Source organism: Henckelia pumila, unplaced genomic scaffold (genome assembly GCF_033568475.1).
Source record: "Henckelia pumila isolate YLH828 unplaced genomic scaffold, ASM3356847v2 CTG_80:::fragment_3, whole genome shotgun sequence".
Lineage (NCBI taxonomy): Eukaryota > Viridiplantae > Streptophyta > Magnoliopsida > Lamiales > Gesneriaceae > Henckelia > Henckelia pumila.
In genome coordinates, this window is record NW_027331885.1 from 176,911 (window position 1) to 190,236 (window position 13,326).

At 37.1% G+C, this 13,326-nt stretch overlaps 3 protein-coding genes across 3 annotated transcripts; 2 read left to right on the forward strand and 1 right to left on the reverse strand.

Moving 5' to 3' along the window:
• The first annotated feature begins 3,930 nt into the window (after positions 1 to 3,930).
• Positions 3,931 to 8,621, forward strand: LOC140873865 (uncharacterized). The gene is made up of 5 exons (XM_073277139.1): positions 3,931 to 4,126; positions 4,595 to 4,750; positions 5,156 to 7,355; positions 8,204 to 8,264; positions 8,397 to 8,621. The coding sequence occupies exons 2-5, from the start codon at positions 4,615 to 4,617 to the stop codon at positions 8,619 to 8,621; spliced, it is 2,622 nt and encodes an 873-aa protein (XP_073133240.1). The 5' UTR covers positions 3,931 to 4,126; positions 4,595 to 4,614.
• An 884-nt stretch (positions 8,622 to 9,505) lies between these two features.
• LOC140873836 (MADS-box transcription factor 29-like) lies at positions 9,506 to 10,591 on the forward strand. The gene is made up of 2 exons (XM_073277109.1): positions 9,506 to 10,055; positions 10,128 to 10,591. Exon 1 carries the CDS (start codon positions 9,531 to 9,533, stop codon positions 10,035 to 10,037), a length of 507 nt encoding a protein of 168 aa, XP_073133210.1. The 5' UTR covers positions 9,506 to 9,530; the 3' UTR covers positions 10,038 to 10,055; positions 10,128 to 10,591.
• A 132-nt stretch (positions 10,592 to 10,723) lies between these two features.
• On the reverse strand, positions 10,724 to 12,555 carry LOC140873835 (probable WRKY transcription factor 53). The gene is made up of 3 exons (XM_073277108.1): positions 11,998 to 12,555; positions 11,775 to 11,903; positions 10,724 to 11,516 (listed from the first exon to the last, which is right to left on the reverse strand). The coding sequence occupies exons 1-3, from the start codon at positions 12,324 to 12,326 to the stop codon at positions 10,862 to 10,864; spliced, it is 1,113 nt and encodes a 370-aa protein (XP_073133209.1). The 5' UTR covers positions 12,327 to 12,555; the 3' UTR covers positions 10,724 to 10,861.
• Positions 12,556 to 13,326: the final 771 nt, after the last annotated feature.

Genomic DNA, 13,326 nt, shown 5'->3' on the forward strand with positions numbered 1-13,326 from the left:
CAGACACAAAAGGGGTAACAAAATCATATACATGCTGTAAATGCCCCTGCTCGAATTGAAATTCCAAAGAAACAAATTGAAGACACTCATGATGTCATAAAACGCTTGAAGCGTGGAAGACCAGTCGGTTCCAAGGATAAAAATCCTCCGAAAAGAAAAGGCATAGAGAAACACGACGATCATAAAATAGAAAATGGTGTTCCAGAAGAATCACCTGATGATGAAAATATTCTGTCAGAACCACAAACTGACGAGAATCGTGAAATCTCTATCAATTATATTAATACTGGAAAAATATGGAACCGAAAAGACATAGAAGATATTGATGAGATATTTTCTTATAATGTGGCTTGTGACATCGTAAATGAAAATGAGGATCATGAACCAAAATCTTTTGGTGAATGTAAAACTCGTCATGATTGGGTCAAATGGAAAGATGCCATCCAGGTTGAATTGGATTCGCTGAATAAACGTAATGTTTTTGGACCTATAGTCCTCACACCTGAAGGTGTAAAACCTGTTGGATACAAATGGGTTTTTATTCGAAAGCGAAATGAGAAAAATGAAATAGTCAGATATAAAGCTAGACTTGTTGCACAAGGTTTTTCTCAAAGGCCTGGAATTGATTATGAAGAAATGTATTCTCCTGTTATGGATGCAATTACGTTTCGATATTTGATTAGTTTGGCAGTGTCTGAAAATTTGGAAATGTGTCTTATGGATGTTGTTACAGCTTACTTATACGGATCACTTGATAGTGATATATACATGAAAATCCCTGAAGGATTTAAGATGCCTGAAGCACAAAGTTCAAAACCCAGAGAATTTTATTCTGTAAAATTGCAAAGATCATTATATGGGTTAAAGCAATCCGGCCGAATGTGGTATAATCGGCTAAGTGAGCACTTGATGAAAAAGGGATATGTAAATGATCTAATATGCCCTTGTGTTTTCATCAAGAAAACAACATCCGGATGTGTAATTATTGCTGTATATGTTGATGATTTAAACATCATTGGAACGAATAAAGAAATTCAAGAAGTTATGATGTACTTGAAGGAAGAATTCGAAATGAAGGATCTTGGAAAAACCAAGTATTGTTTGGGTTTGCAAATCGAACAAAAAGAATGTGAAATTTTTGTTCACCAGGCAAATTATACAGAAAAGATCCTTAAACGTTTTAATATGGATAAATCAAATCCATTAAGTACTCCAATGGTTGTAAGATCATTAAACATAGAAAAGGATCCATTCCGTCCATGTGGAGATGATGAAGTTATTCTTGGTCCAGAAGTACCATATCTAAGTGTCATTGGTGCCCTTATGTATCTTGCAAATTGCACTAGACCTGATATATCTTTTGCTGTAAATTTATTGGCAAGATTCAGTTCATATCCAACAAAGAGGCACTGGAACGGAATTAAACATATATTCCGTTATCTACGAGGAACGACAGATTTGAGACTTTTGTACTCAAAAGACACCAATCAAAGTATCATTGGTTATGCTGATGCTGGATACTTATCTGATCCACATAAGGCATGTTCCCAAACCGGATATGTATTTACTCGTGGAGGCACCGCAATTTCTTGGCGTTCACAGAAACAAACACTCGTAACAACTTCATCAAATCACGCCGAGATTATTGCATTACATGAAGCAAGTCGTGAATGTGTATGGTTAAAGTCAATGACCAAACATATTCAAATATCGTGTGGATTGACAGTAGAAAAGAAGCCTGTAACACTATATGAAGATAATGCTGCATGTATTGCTCAAATGAAAGAAGGATACATCAAAAGTGACAGAACCAAACATATCCCCCCAAAATTCTTTGCCTACACTCAAGAGCTTGAGAAGAATAAAGATATTGATATCTGTTACATTCAATCAAGTGAGAACTCATCAGATCTCTTCACAAAGGCTCTTCCCACGACGATATTCAGAAAGCATATATACAACATTGGGATGCGCAATCTACGGAATATGTGAAGAATCACTCATGTTAACATGAGGGGGAGTTTACGTGGCTGCACTCTTTTTCCCTTACTATGGTTTTTATCCCACTGGGTTTTTCCTAGTAAGGTTTTTAACGAGGCAGTATAAAACACGTAATGAATACAATCATCATATCACGGTCATCATCACAAGGGGGAGTGTTGAAAAATATATTATTATGTTGAATATTGAATATTGAATGTTGAATATTGAGTTGTAAAATGTGGAAAATTAGTGTGTGATGATGTAGATGATGATGTTTTAATTTTTGGACTAATCTCAAATGTGGATCTATAAATAGGTCTTCATTTGTGATGAAAAATACAATTGAAGTTGAGAGAAAAATATTATAAAGTGTAGAGTTTGATATATTTTGAGTTTTGGAATATTTACTTTTTACCGTAAATTTTTACTTTTTCACAACAATTATATCGTTTTTTAAAATATTATCTATTCTAATCCAAAAATATATTATTTTAATGTTTTGAATTAGCATCATCCAATCATTTGTGAAATAATTTGATAAACAATTATATTTGATGTCCTTTTAACAAGATTAAACGCAAATTTCCTCTTATCAAAACAATTTTTGAATTATTACCTGATGCTAAAACTATTTATCTTATAACTCTCAAAATAAAATAAAATAAGCCCCATTATCCCTTTTTTTTATTTGTAATTATTATTATTGGTCAGATGGGTCGTATGTTCATCCATGAGTAATATCTCACATGAGTCACATGCCAAAAGATCACTCTTCTATCATTGGTTAAAATATACGATTCATCCATGTCTTTCTTTCCGCTACATCATAGAATCAATAAAATGCATGCACTCTATAAAGTTCAAAATAAAATATATGAGAAAATCACCTCAATGAGGAAAAAAACAAGTTGAGATTTATTTTTACGTTTTATTTTAGTCGGGGGAGTGTACTTGTTATAATAGTAAGTTTATTATGAGACGATTTAACCCTATTCATAATTAATTTTTTTTAAAAATATTTTTGATATAAAAAAATAAAATTTTTCAAGGTCATGTCAAATAAAAAACATGTCTCATAAAATTGACTCGAGAAATAAAATTTTAAATTGTTACAGATAGGATAGGGGTTAAACTCGATATATTATCTTAAAATTGAATATTAATATCATACAAAGTATAAATGACCGAAAGTTTATGAAGAACATTTTTTACTCAAATAATAGAGTGACATGTTGAGTGGAATAAATTATGGTCAAGTGTGAAGTGGCAATCATAAAAAAATTGTATTAGTAGATGGAGAACATATTGGAGCACAAGATTTCTCGGAAACTGCACAAGGCATATATTTAAATCAATCAATCAACTGTCTTACATGTTTAATAATATTTGTATCTTGTTATATATACAGAAAAATTCCAAGTAAAGTTTATATTTTTCTTCTCTTTACCTATTATTTTGATTAGTTTATAACGGTTCTGAAAAATTTTTTTTATTAGAAATCTATCTCTTAACATAATTTGTATCTTCCAAACTATAAATTTCAAAGAGTTCATGTTGTACTTATCGTTTGAAAAGAAGCGATGCTTCTCAAAATATCCACCTACTTTTAACATTTGATCAAATAATTATAGTATAATGACAAGTATAGAAGAAATTTATCTCATAACTTATAGTTTATCTGTCGTCAAGATCTCAAAATTTAGGTAGTGTTTATAATAACATATATAGTGAATAGAAAAGCAAATTAAAATGGAAATAACTCAAATTTTCTTCAAAGAAACCTAATGGAGCTTTTTGGTAATTTGAATAAAAAAAAAGAAAGGAATCTTGACAGTGGATTAACGGCTTGTGTCAACAAAGTTAGCATTTTCCTTTTGCTTTTCTTTTTAATATTAATATTTTTTGATTTCAAAAATAAAAAAAGTATGCATATGCATCCGATTATAAGATCAAGCTTCTGCCAAAGTGGCGAAAAACGACGTCGTAATGACGACTACGTCGCCGAAGAAAGCAACCGAAGATAGAAAATTCGTCGCACAAAAGTAAAGAAATGTCGGGAATCGAGTCGCCACCATATTCCCTTCCCTCCAAATCCCAGCTTCTCCTTTTCTTGGGAACGCAAAAATCTCAGCTTTGAATTAAAGTAAAAAAAGACAATAAAATAATTTCCTGTTTTTACTCTCGCTCATTGTAGGCAAGAATCAGAGATAGGCAAAAATCAGAGATAGCCAAGAAAAACAAACAAGAAACAGAGTACCGTTTTGTTTGCTTGTTTTTGGACTCCATTTTGCTGTGTTGTGTTGTTCCTCAAAGCCACTGTAATTTCAGAAGCAAAAAGTCAAGCAATTCCTACTCTTTTTACGCAGTAGTATCCTCACGTCTTGATTATGACAGTTCACTTGTTTGCATTTATTTTATTTGAAACGTTCTGAAAATCCCATTTTGAGAGCAATTTTATTTGTGGTCAGCTGGGGCATTGTATTAATGATATTTAGGTGTGGTGGGCTTCAAGATTTATGTTGACTTTTGGGAGATTATTTATTGAAGTTTCTTGTTTTGATTAACTCTTGACGACCTGTTTAATTTACACCATAAAATATTCAATCAATAGTTAAAGATTTGGTGAAGTAAATGGGGCTGGATGATAGGAAGACTGCGGAAGCCGCAAAGGTACGTTTGGTTCGCTGCCCCAAGTGTGAGAATCTCCTTCCAGAACTCCCGGATTTTCCTCTGTATCAATGTGGTGGCTGTGGTGCTGTTCTCAAAGGTACAATTCACACTCTGTGTTAGTCTGTGTGCAAAGTTTAATACAAGGGCTATCCCATTACCCATATATTGGGAACTCTTAGTTTGGTCCTTGGCTAGTTTTTTTATTGTTCATTAGTATAGATTTTCAAGATTATCAATCATATTGATGAGGAAATGGTCTTATCGGAATCTTTTTTCAACTAAGACAATGCAAAGGTAGCAACTGTGTTAATTTTTTGGGAAAAATATTGTGAATCTTGATCTAAGAAATGGAATGTTTATATATTAGCTGCGGGAGATTTATTTTTTCCATTGGTTAGACGAGGGGCATGTTAGAACTTGTAAACTTTCTTCTTCAATTTTTGGGTGATATTCTTTCCTGTCAGCGAATGTAATTTTTTGATTGTCTGATGTTGTTCTATAGCGAAAAAGAAGGGGATTCTGGAAGACAGATTGTCTGAGAAGACTGACGATGTGAAGGGGCCAAGAATCTCCGAGGAAAGTAGTATAGCTCATATTTCGGAGGTTGAAACGGAAAAAGAAAATGGAACCGAACTTGGTGTGGCAGAGAGGAGTCATAACGATAAAGTGTCTTCCGATGGTAATTCAACTTTGCGAGTTGAAAATGGAGGAGCGAAATCTGATTCTGAAATAAGTAGGCGAGGAAGAGAAAGGGTGGCAATAATGGAAAGCAAGAGTGATGATTATGGGTCATATGGTTCAGGTCTGGCTCGTGACATAAATCAGGGAAGAGACCGTGATTTGAATGCCAATGGGCTACAATATACTAATTTTAATGGTGAACGTGGAGTTAAAGAATTGGGGCCTCCAATGGAGTCTTTAAGGTCAAGGCCATTACCTGTGGAGGAACTGGATGTGGCAGCCTCTATAGGTCCTGTCAAAGGTGTTGCGGCACAGGTGAGGTTTAATGACTATCCTTACCGTGGTGAGGGGCCATCGAGTCATGGAATGAACTCTTATTATGAATATGGTGAGAGGGCTAGATATCAGGATCCAGATATCGATGGGCAAGCTAGAGTTAAAAATTTGGAGAACGACCGAGCCGAGCTCCTGAGGAAACTAGATGAGTTGAAGGATCAAATTAGTCGGTCTTGTGATGTGGCTGACAGACATAAGGAAAGAATTGTTCCTGATCGGAGGATGGTTTCTCCAACTCTGTCCGATCATTATGGTAGATATCGTGCTCCTTATGTTCAAGAAGGCTTGACTAGTTCACATGGCATAGACAAGAAGCCACTTTCTCCCTATGATTTAGAATCCCCATATTTAGGTCATATGGCAGGATATAATCCTTACACAGATAGATACGGTTCAAGTGGTCGGGAATCATATCCTCAAAGAGGGTTCCCCCACGAGTTTTTGGCACATGGTGACACTTACCATCAAGAAATGCTTCGGGGGCGGGCTCTCCAATCAGAGTCTCAATACATGCATCTGCCATATAATGAGCAGTTTCCTGGCTACTATGCGAATGCCAATCAAGACAAAATCATGTTACACTCACACGAAAACTTTTTCCACCAGCCCGCATGCTCGTGTGTGCATTGTCGTAATAAGAACTTGCATTTACCTCCTAAGGTCGATCACTTGGGTGTTCGTAACCAAAGGACTCAAAATGAACCTTCTAATCTGAATTTTCATGGCTCTATAAATCCTACTCCACAGGGACTGCAGGGTTATAGTTTTGGAGGCTCAGGACTGCATCAGTTGAATTCTCGGCAGCCTTTACATATGAATTCAAGTGACATTGATTCCGAAAATATTCGTTCCAATTACCATCATCCCAAAAAGATGGCGGTAAGTCATAGAAATGGAGGGGTGTGTCGTCCCATTGCAGGTGGTGCACCATTTATTACCTGCTGCAATTGCTTTGAGTTACTGAAATTGCCCAGAAAATGCATTTCTTCCCCAAAAATGCAACACAAAATGAAATGTGGGGCTTGTTCTTCGATAATATCATTTGAGGTTGGGAATAATGGATGTATTGGATCAGTTTCTGTGCATGTTGATCAAGTTCCAAATGAGATTGACGAGGGCTCTAGTGGCACAGTGGATGAAAACGTGATATATTGGCCTGGTGATACTAATAGTGCAGATTTGAACTGTGACTCAAATGATTATGATGATTTGCATGCCAAGTTTTCTCCAATAGATAGGAAATCTAATTCTGTTGAATCTGAGAAGCAGCAGGATCCTCTTTCTTCAACTTTATGTCACCTCAAGAACGAGCAAAGCCCAGAAAATATAACATCAAGTAAACATGATTCCTCGTATATGGAGTCACCTTTAGAAGAAATTAAGTCCTCACAAAATCCTGAATTGCCTTCTAAAGAACGGGCCAATCGTTTTCCTGATACTAAAGTGATGGGGCAATCTGATGATGGAAACAGAAGCAAGCGATCCGAGCCTGAGAGAATTGCCTTTGGTGGGACCAACTTTCGGCAAAATTCTGCGACAGAAGCAAAAGTGGCAACTGAGATGGACGTGTCCTTCAACGAATTTTCTAACAGCTGCGTTTCTCAAGACTCGGTGGAAACAATTAAAGAAGATCACCGTAAGGTCAACAAAGGGGGTGAGTCTTTCTTTGCAGGTCTCATCAAAAAGTTTCAGAGACCTCACAAAAAATAACCAAAGTATACAAGATGGTGGATCTCTAGTCTTTGTTAATGGGCATGTCATACCGGATCGTGTGGTCAAGAAGGCTGAAAAGTTGGCTGGACCAATCCAACCTGGAGAATACTGGTAAATACACCTCGAATTAGCTTTCATTTATTTCAGTGCATTATTTTGTCCATCTACAATTTATTAACATATCGTTCAATAAATGTATCTTCATTATAGCATGGCATCTTGCTATGTTTTCCATTTAGGGCATAATGAAATTTGGAAGAGTAAAACAGAAAAAAGACTAGGTTTGGTCCGTGGCTCAGACAGGACATTGAGGAAACACTATTGACACTAGTAGCTTAGTAAGTGAACATGTGCTTTGAAAAGTCTGAGAAATAAAATAAAACTGAAACATTTTCATGACCAAACCTTATATAAAAGTCTGAGAAATAAAATAAAACTGAAACATTTTCATGACCAAACCTTATATTTACTGTGGCTGTATTGCAAGGTAATTTGTAAAAAAAAAAGAAGGTAAACTGAAACATTTTCATGACCAAACCTTCTATTTACTAGGTTTCATGCCTCGTTTATAAATGCTGTTTTAGCATGATTCATGCAACTGATATAAGGCGTCAGACAGTAGTGTTCATGTAGAAGTGTTGGGTGAAGAATTTGTTTTGTTGAAACTGCATGGCACGACCACTTAACCACAGGGTTCACATTTCCATTTGAACATATTCACCTTGTCTTTCTCATAGAGTATTTTGAGAAGCATGGCTGCAATTATTTTCATTTCAACACTAAACATAATGAATGATTTTGCACCCTTTTGTTAAACCAGGTATGACAAATGTGCCGGCTTTTGGGGTGTGATGGGCCACCCTTGTCTTGGCATTGTCATGGTGAGTTCACTGAGTATCTGAAGTTTAATCTTCAGTTCTTAAACTGGCTTCAAGTTTTTGAATTATCACTATATTTCTATACTGAAGCGTTAGATCTTCAATTCTTGATTAAGTTAGACTGATGTTATGCAGCCAAACATTGAAGAATTCAACTATCCAATGCCAAAAAATTGTGCTGCTGGAAATACTGGAATTTTCGTTAACGGACGGGAACTTCACCAGAAAGATTTAGATTTGCTTTCTAGCAGAGGGCTTCCCATCATAAGACAACGGTCTTATAACATTGAGATATCAGGGAAGGTGATCGATGAGCGCACTGGAGAGGAACTAGATCTTGGCAAACTCGCTCCAACGTAAGAATTACGACTTCTTTCTCGAAATTCCAATTATATATGTATGATCGGAAATTTTTCCACGCAAACAGACATAGGCACCTCTGTATGAATTCAGGGTTGATTCATCCTACATTTGAGAAAGAGCTTCCAGTCTTTTACCCTTGACTTGTAACTCTTAATTCACATTCCTTTGGTTACATGCTTTCTTGGTTGGCATAATTGTATCTCGAAAGCACAGAGAAGTTTCTTGTTAGAGTATCTTTCATCCCTCCGATCTGGAATTGCTTCACACTCTCCCTATACTCTGGTCTGAAATATACTAGTCAGGAATAGCTCTACCGATTTCTACGAACGTATTCACTTGTAAACAACCACACACACAAGCTAACAATTCTTGATATTTCGACAGGGTCGAGAGGGCCAAGCACGGATTCGGCATGAAAGTTCCAAGATATCTTGGTTAACTGCTGCATAAGATGCGAGGCTTCCCAGAACGTTCTGAGTTGTTTACATGATACAAACTATTTTGTCATAGTTTGATTACCTCAAGAAGTTCACCTATGTTATATCTGTTATCAGTTGCATATGTGATATATTAGTATATTTTTTTGTCCGTGTTTATTGCGATTCGAGGGATGAAAACAAATGCTGTATTTAATTTGATTTCTGCAACATGGTATTCATTATATACAAGTGAACTCTTGAGCGGGTGAATCAGTATTTTAAGACGGGCTGTAAATTGAAACAGTGTGTTTTTGGGCTTTTTTCTGGAGCCCGTAATATTATATTTTATCGGATGCTTGAACCCGGCCCAACACACTCATATCCGATTATATCAAAATCGGGTCGGATACTACCGAAATAATTCGGGTACACGAATACTGCTGCTATATAAGCAGCAGGCATCCGCCGCCGTTCCTCGGGAGGGAATATGAGTCCTGCGATGTCGAAAAATCGTCCCAGAAGAGTGAAGGATTGCGAGGAAATCAAGGAACCCAGAAAGAAGAGAAGGATGGGGATCAAGCTGATCGAGAACAGAGAGGCGCTGCACACGACCTTCACAAAACGGCGTCAAGGCCTCTTCAAGAAGGCCACTGAATTATGCGACAACTTCGCGGCCCAGACGGCGGTCATCGCTTTCTCTAGTTCCGGCAACGTCTACGTCCAAGGAGATCCTAAATTCGACCCGCTTTTGAAGCGCTACCTCGCCGATCCCACTACTTCCGTGGCGGCGGCTTACAATGGTGTGAATGGAGGAGGGGTCGTGGTGGCAGCGATGACGAACTCGGAGAATAGAATTAACGAAGCTTTGGGGAAGGGGGAGTCGGCATGGGATAGGGTTACTATGAATTTAGGGTTGAGTGAGCTTGACGACATGGAGACGGCTATGAAATATGTGAAAAGCAAGGTGAAGATGCGCGAATGTCTGCAGAACTAGATTTACTGTCGGATTCCAGTGAGGCCATTTTCCAATTGTCAAAGTTTTGATTTTTTCTTGGAGAATTAACTGATGGATATTGATACTTAGTATATGCAGATAGAATCAGAGTTACCACGATGAGTAATGAGAATATGGATCAAGAGCATTTGTATGCGTCAAAGATCGATTGCAACACAGAACTATCATATATAATCTAGAGAAGCATGTCGAATTATGAATAATCCATGCATAATTGAAGGAAGTAACATGTCACCTCCATTGTTACTATTAGCTGGAGGTGTATATCTAATCTACTTCTTAGGAGGATTAAAATATGATCCGAATCTTTATTATCAATGGATAATGGTGAAATGTGATTATCCCTTGTGATTTTCATGAAGATTTGCTCAAGGCTTATGGTAGTTATCTCATTTTTGCAGCTTTAACTTCGAAATTATCGGAACTTGCTTTGTTTATCCGTTCAGATGTTATGATTTATTGGTTCCTGATTGGTAATCTTACAGCATTTTGTGCTCTGATCTTTGACTCAATCCACATTTAGAATGTTGCTTAAGAGGATATTATAATGCCTTTCCTTTTTTTCTTTTTGGTTGAGTTTCTAGATATGAACACTTAAATTTGAACTAGTAACTTTAGAAGCTTGTTCTTCCTGGTAAATGACAAAAAGTAAAGAAAGAACTACGAACACTGAATATATATATATATATATTCTAAACCCATAACATAGAACATTATATGCTAGAATGATCTTCCTCGGATTTTAAACCCTTCAGAGACCATACACCAGGGATCTAGAACGGCCACTTTATTTCCTATAATTTTCAACATTCAAAGTTCGACTGGGTGAAAAATTCTGTGCTGTGGAATGGGAAGTTTGGGTCGAGAACAGGATCAATCGAGAACTCCACACCTCCAATCGGGGAATTAGTTGTTGAAGCATGGGCTGACATGATCTCAGCAATATCAGCTTCTGCATGCTGCAAATTAGCACCTCCCCAATTGCTCTTCATGGAGTTATAAGTCCCTGTAGTGAAGTAGTTCGACTCTGATGCGGCTGGAGATAAAAACAGTGACGAATATGTTCCTGAATATGTGCTCTGGTGGTGGTTTCCATCAAGATCAGATAATGGAAAATAGCAGTTTTCGCTGTCATAGGAACCAAATGTTGATGGAAAAGAGAAGTGGACCGGTGTTTCATCATTGTTTAAATCCTCAGTGTTGACTCTGAGGTTAGATTTCAAGCTAGAAAGTGTCTGGTTCAGCTGTTGTGGTTGAGGATGACAGTTAGAAATAATATCACGTTTCACCTCTTGTTTCTCAGGTGATGCTGGTGGTGGGACTGCAACAGTGGAGTGGTTGCAAGTGTGTGTTCCTCTGTAGGTGATATCGAATACGGTCGGATCATCATCAGATCTTTGCACTTGCTTCGTTGCCCAACAATCTTGAACCAGACGGTACGTACATCTGTAGTAGCTCCTACAAAATAGATCCACTTGCATCAGTTTTGTTCGGACAAGAACAATATCATATAGGAACAAGATCCACAAGCCAATACTCCAGAGTCAAATATCTCTCATATTTAGAGTTGTATCTAGAAATTCGAGGGAACAGTTGTCCACCTTGCCCCTCTGCTTGATCACCCCTCTTCTTGTGTAAAGAAGACACCTATTGAGTACAAGTGTGCACGTGTCTTTAGTGAATGAATGCGTTTCTAGTAGGAAACAGAGAGTATACCTTGGATATTTGGCTCCCAAGATGTCCTTTTGTCCATACTTTCTCCAACTAAATCCATCGTCAGTAGGGCCTTCGAGTCCACTTTCAGAGTTAACTTTCACTTGTTCTGTCCAAGTGGGCTGCAGCTTTCTGTTATATTAAATCGAGTAACAGAGTCAACACACACGCGCGCACAAACAAACAAATAATGTCTACCAAATTCCCATCTCTATTTGAATTTCACCTTTTCTTTGAGGGATTTACGTAATCCTGATGATCCCCGAGATTCTTGTTCAGACCCTCACTTCTTGGACTTCCATCAACCGATACGGAAGACTCGAGCGCAACTGATGTTGGCGCCGTCGCCACAACTTGATCTTGCTGTTTCGATCCCGTCCATTTCAGAATCAGCAGAGCCTTTTCATAAGAAGACAAAATCCTCTGCATCAGCAAGTCTTGAGCTTGGTTTTGAGAAGTCGTGCACAGATGAAATCGAAGCTGCTTCGTTTTCTCCATTCCTTGAGTGAGCTCATTGACAAGTGTCTGATATTCCCAGTTTACAGGACTCTCCATTTCTTGTTTTTTTCCCCCCCTGCCTATTCTTGTATAGGAAATATGGATTTGTCTTGGAACAAATCTCAGTTCATTTTAAGAAAGACTAGGATCTGGAAAGTTCAGAAAATTAGGTAACTGGATAAAACAGCATAGGCTATTTTCAATTTTTTTAAGGCCGTTATTTCTGCTGTGAAATGGGTTGTTTTGGATGTTATATTTATAGGAAAGGAGAAGAAGGGGTGTAGGCATATGTGTAAAGGAGACGCTGTGGAAGCTTTTGAATTTAAAGAAACCTGAGAAAAGAAAAGAGTGAATGAAGAGTTGAATTTTGACTGAGAAACCGAGTTTTTTTTCTGCGTGGACCAATCTTTGGTCATAAATCTCATTCATAAATGGGGATAGTTAGGAGAGTAGCAAAAAGTCAAGCGCAGACCAATTCAAACCTTTAAAACATTTCTTTTCCGTATTACACTTTCTGTAGGGTAACACAAACGTCTCGCATCCATCGATTCAAGCATAATATGAAGTTATTGTATTAAATTCAATATTTTATTTGTAATTCTTTTGAAATTGCAAAAAAATCACCGTGTATCTCGTCAAGATTCACTAAATTATCTCTCCTAAATTATTTTGTGATTTCTTGAGTGTCAAGAAGCATAAGATAATAATTAAATTAATGTACTTGGTGGAAAAGTTTCGAGTCATTAAGTGAGTTAAGTAAGATTTGACTCGAGAAATTAAAAAAATTCGCTCGACAATAAATATTTTCTGTCTCGTGATAAGCTAGTGGGCGAAAGCATGTGTAAGAGACAAACAAGACCTATAATAAAATAGAGTGGAAGGTTCAAGTGCTGACCAATTCAAAACTGAAAAAAGAATCATGTGGGGGAAGAAAATAGAGTCAAATATTACAATTTTGAAGAAAGTGATGGATTTTATAATAAGGCATGAAGAATCTTCAAATGCCGCGTTATTTGATATCATTGAGTAAATGAGAGGGCCTCAATTGGTGGGTGTG

What these genes read in the sequence shown, in the direction of transcription:
- LOC140873836 (XM_073277109.1), top strand. Translation starts at nt 9,531, where the DNA reads ATGAGTCCTGCGATGTCGAAAAATCGTCCCAGAAGAGTGAAGGATTGC.
- LOC140873835 (XM_073277108.1), bottom strand. Translation starts at nt 12,326, where the DNA reads ATGGAGAGTCCTGTAAACTGGGAATATCAGACACTTGTCAATGAGCTC. An exon ending in GTAAATCCCTCAAAGAAAAG is followed by an intron (nt 11,904 to 11,997) that starts GTGAAATTCAAA and finishes TTAATATAACAG; the next exon opens with AAAGCTGCAGCCCACTTGGA. An exon ending in TTGGGAGCCAAATATCCAAG is followed by an intron (nt 11,517 to 11,774) that starts GTATACTCTCTG and finishes TCTATTTTGTAG; the next exon opens with GAGCTACTACAGATGTACGT.
- LOC140873865 (XM_073277139.1), top strand. Translation starts at nt 4,615, where the DNA reads ATGGGGCTGGATGATAGGAAGACTGCGGAAGCCGCAAAGGTACGTTTG. An exon ending in CTGTGGTGCTGTTCTCAAAG is followed by an intron (nt 4,751 to 5,155) that starts GTACAATTCACA and finishes GTTGTTCTATAG; the next exon opens with CGAAAAAGAAGGGGATTCTG. An exon ending in CTTGTCTTGGCATTGTCATG is followed by an intron (nt 8,265 to 8,396) that starts GTGAGTTCACTG and finishes GATGTTATGCAG; the next exon opens with CCAAACATTGAAGAATTCAA.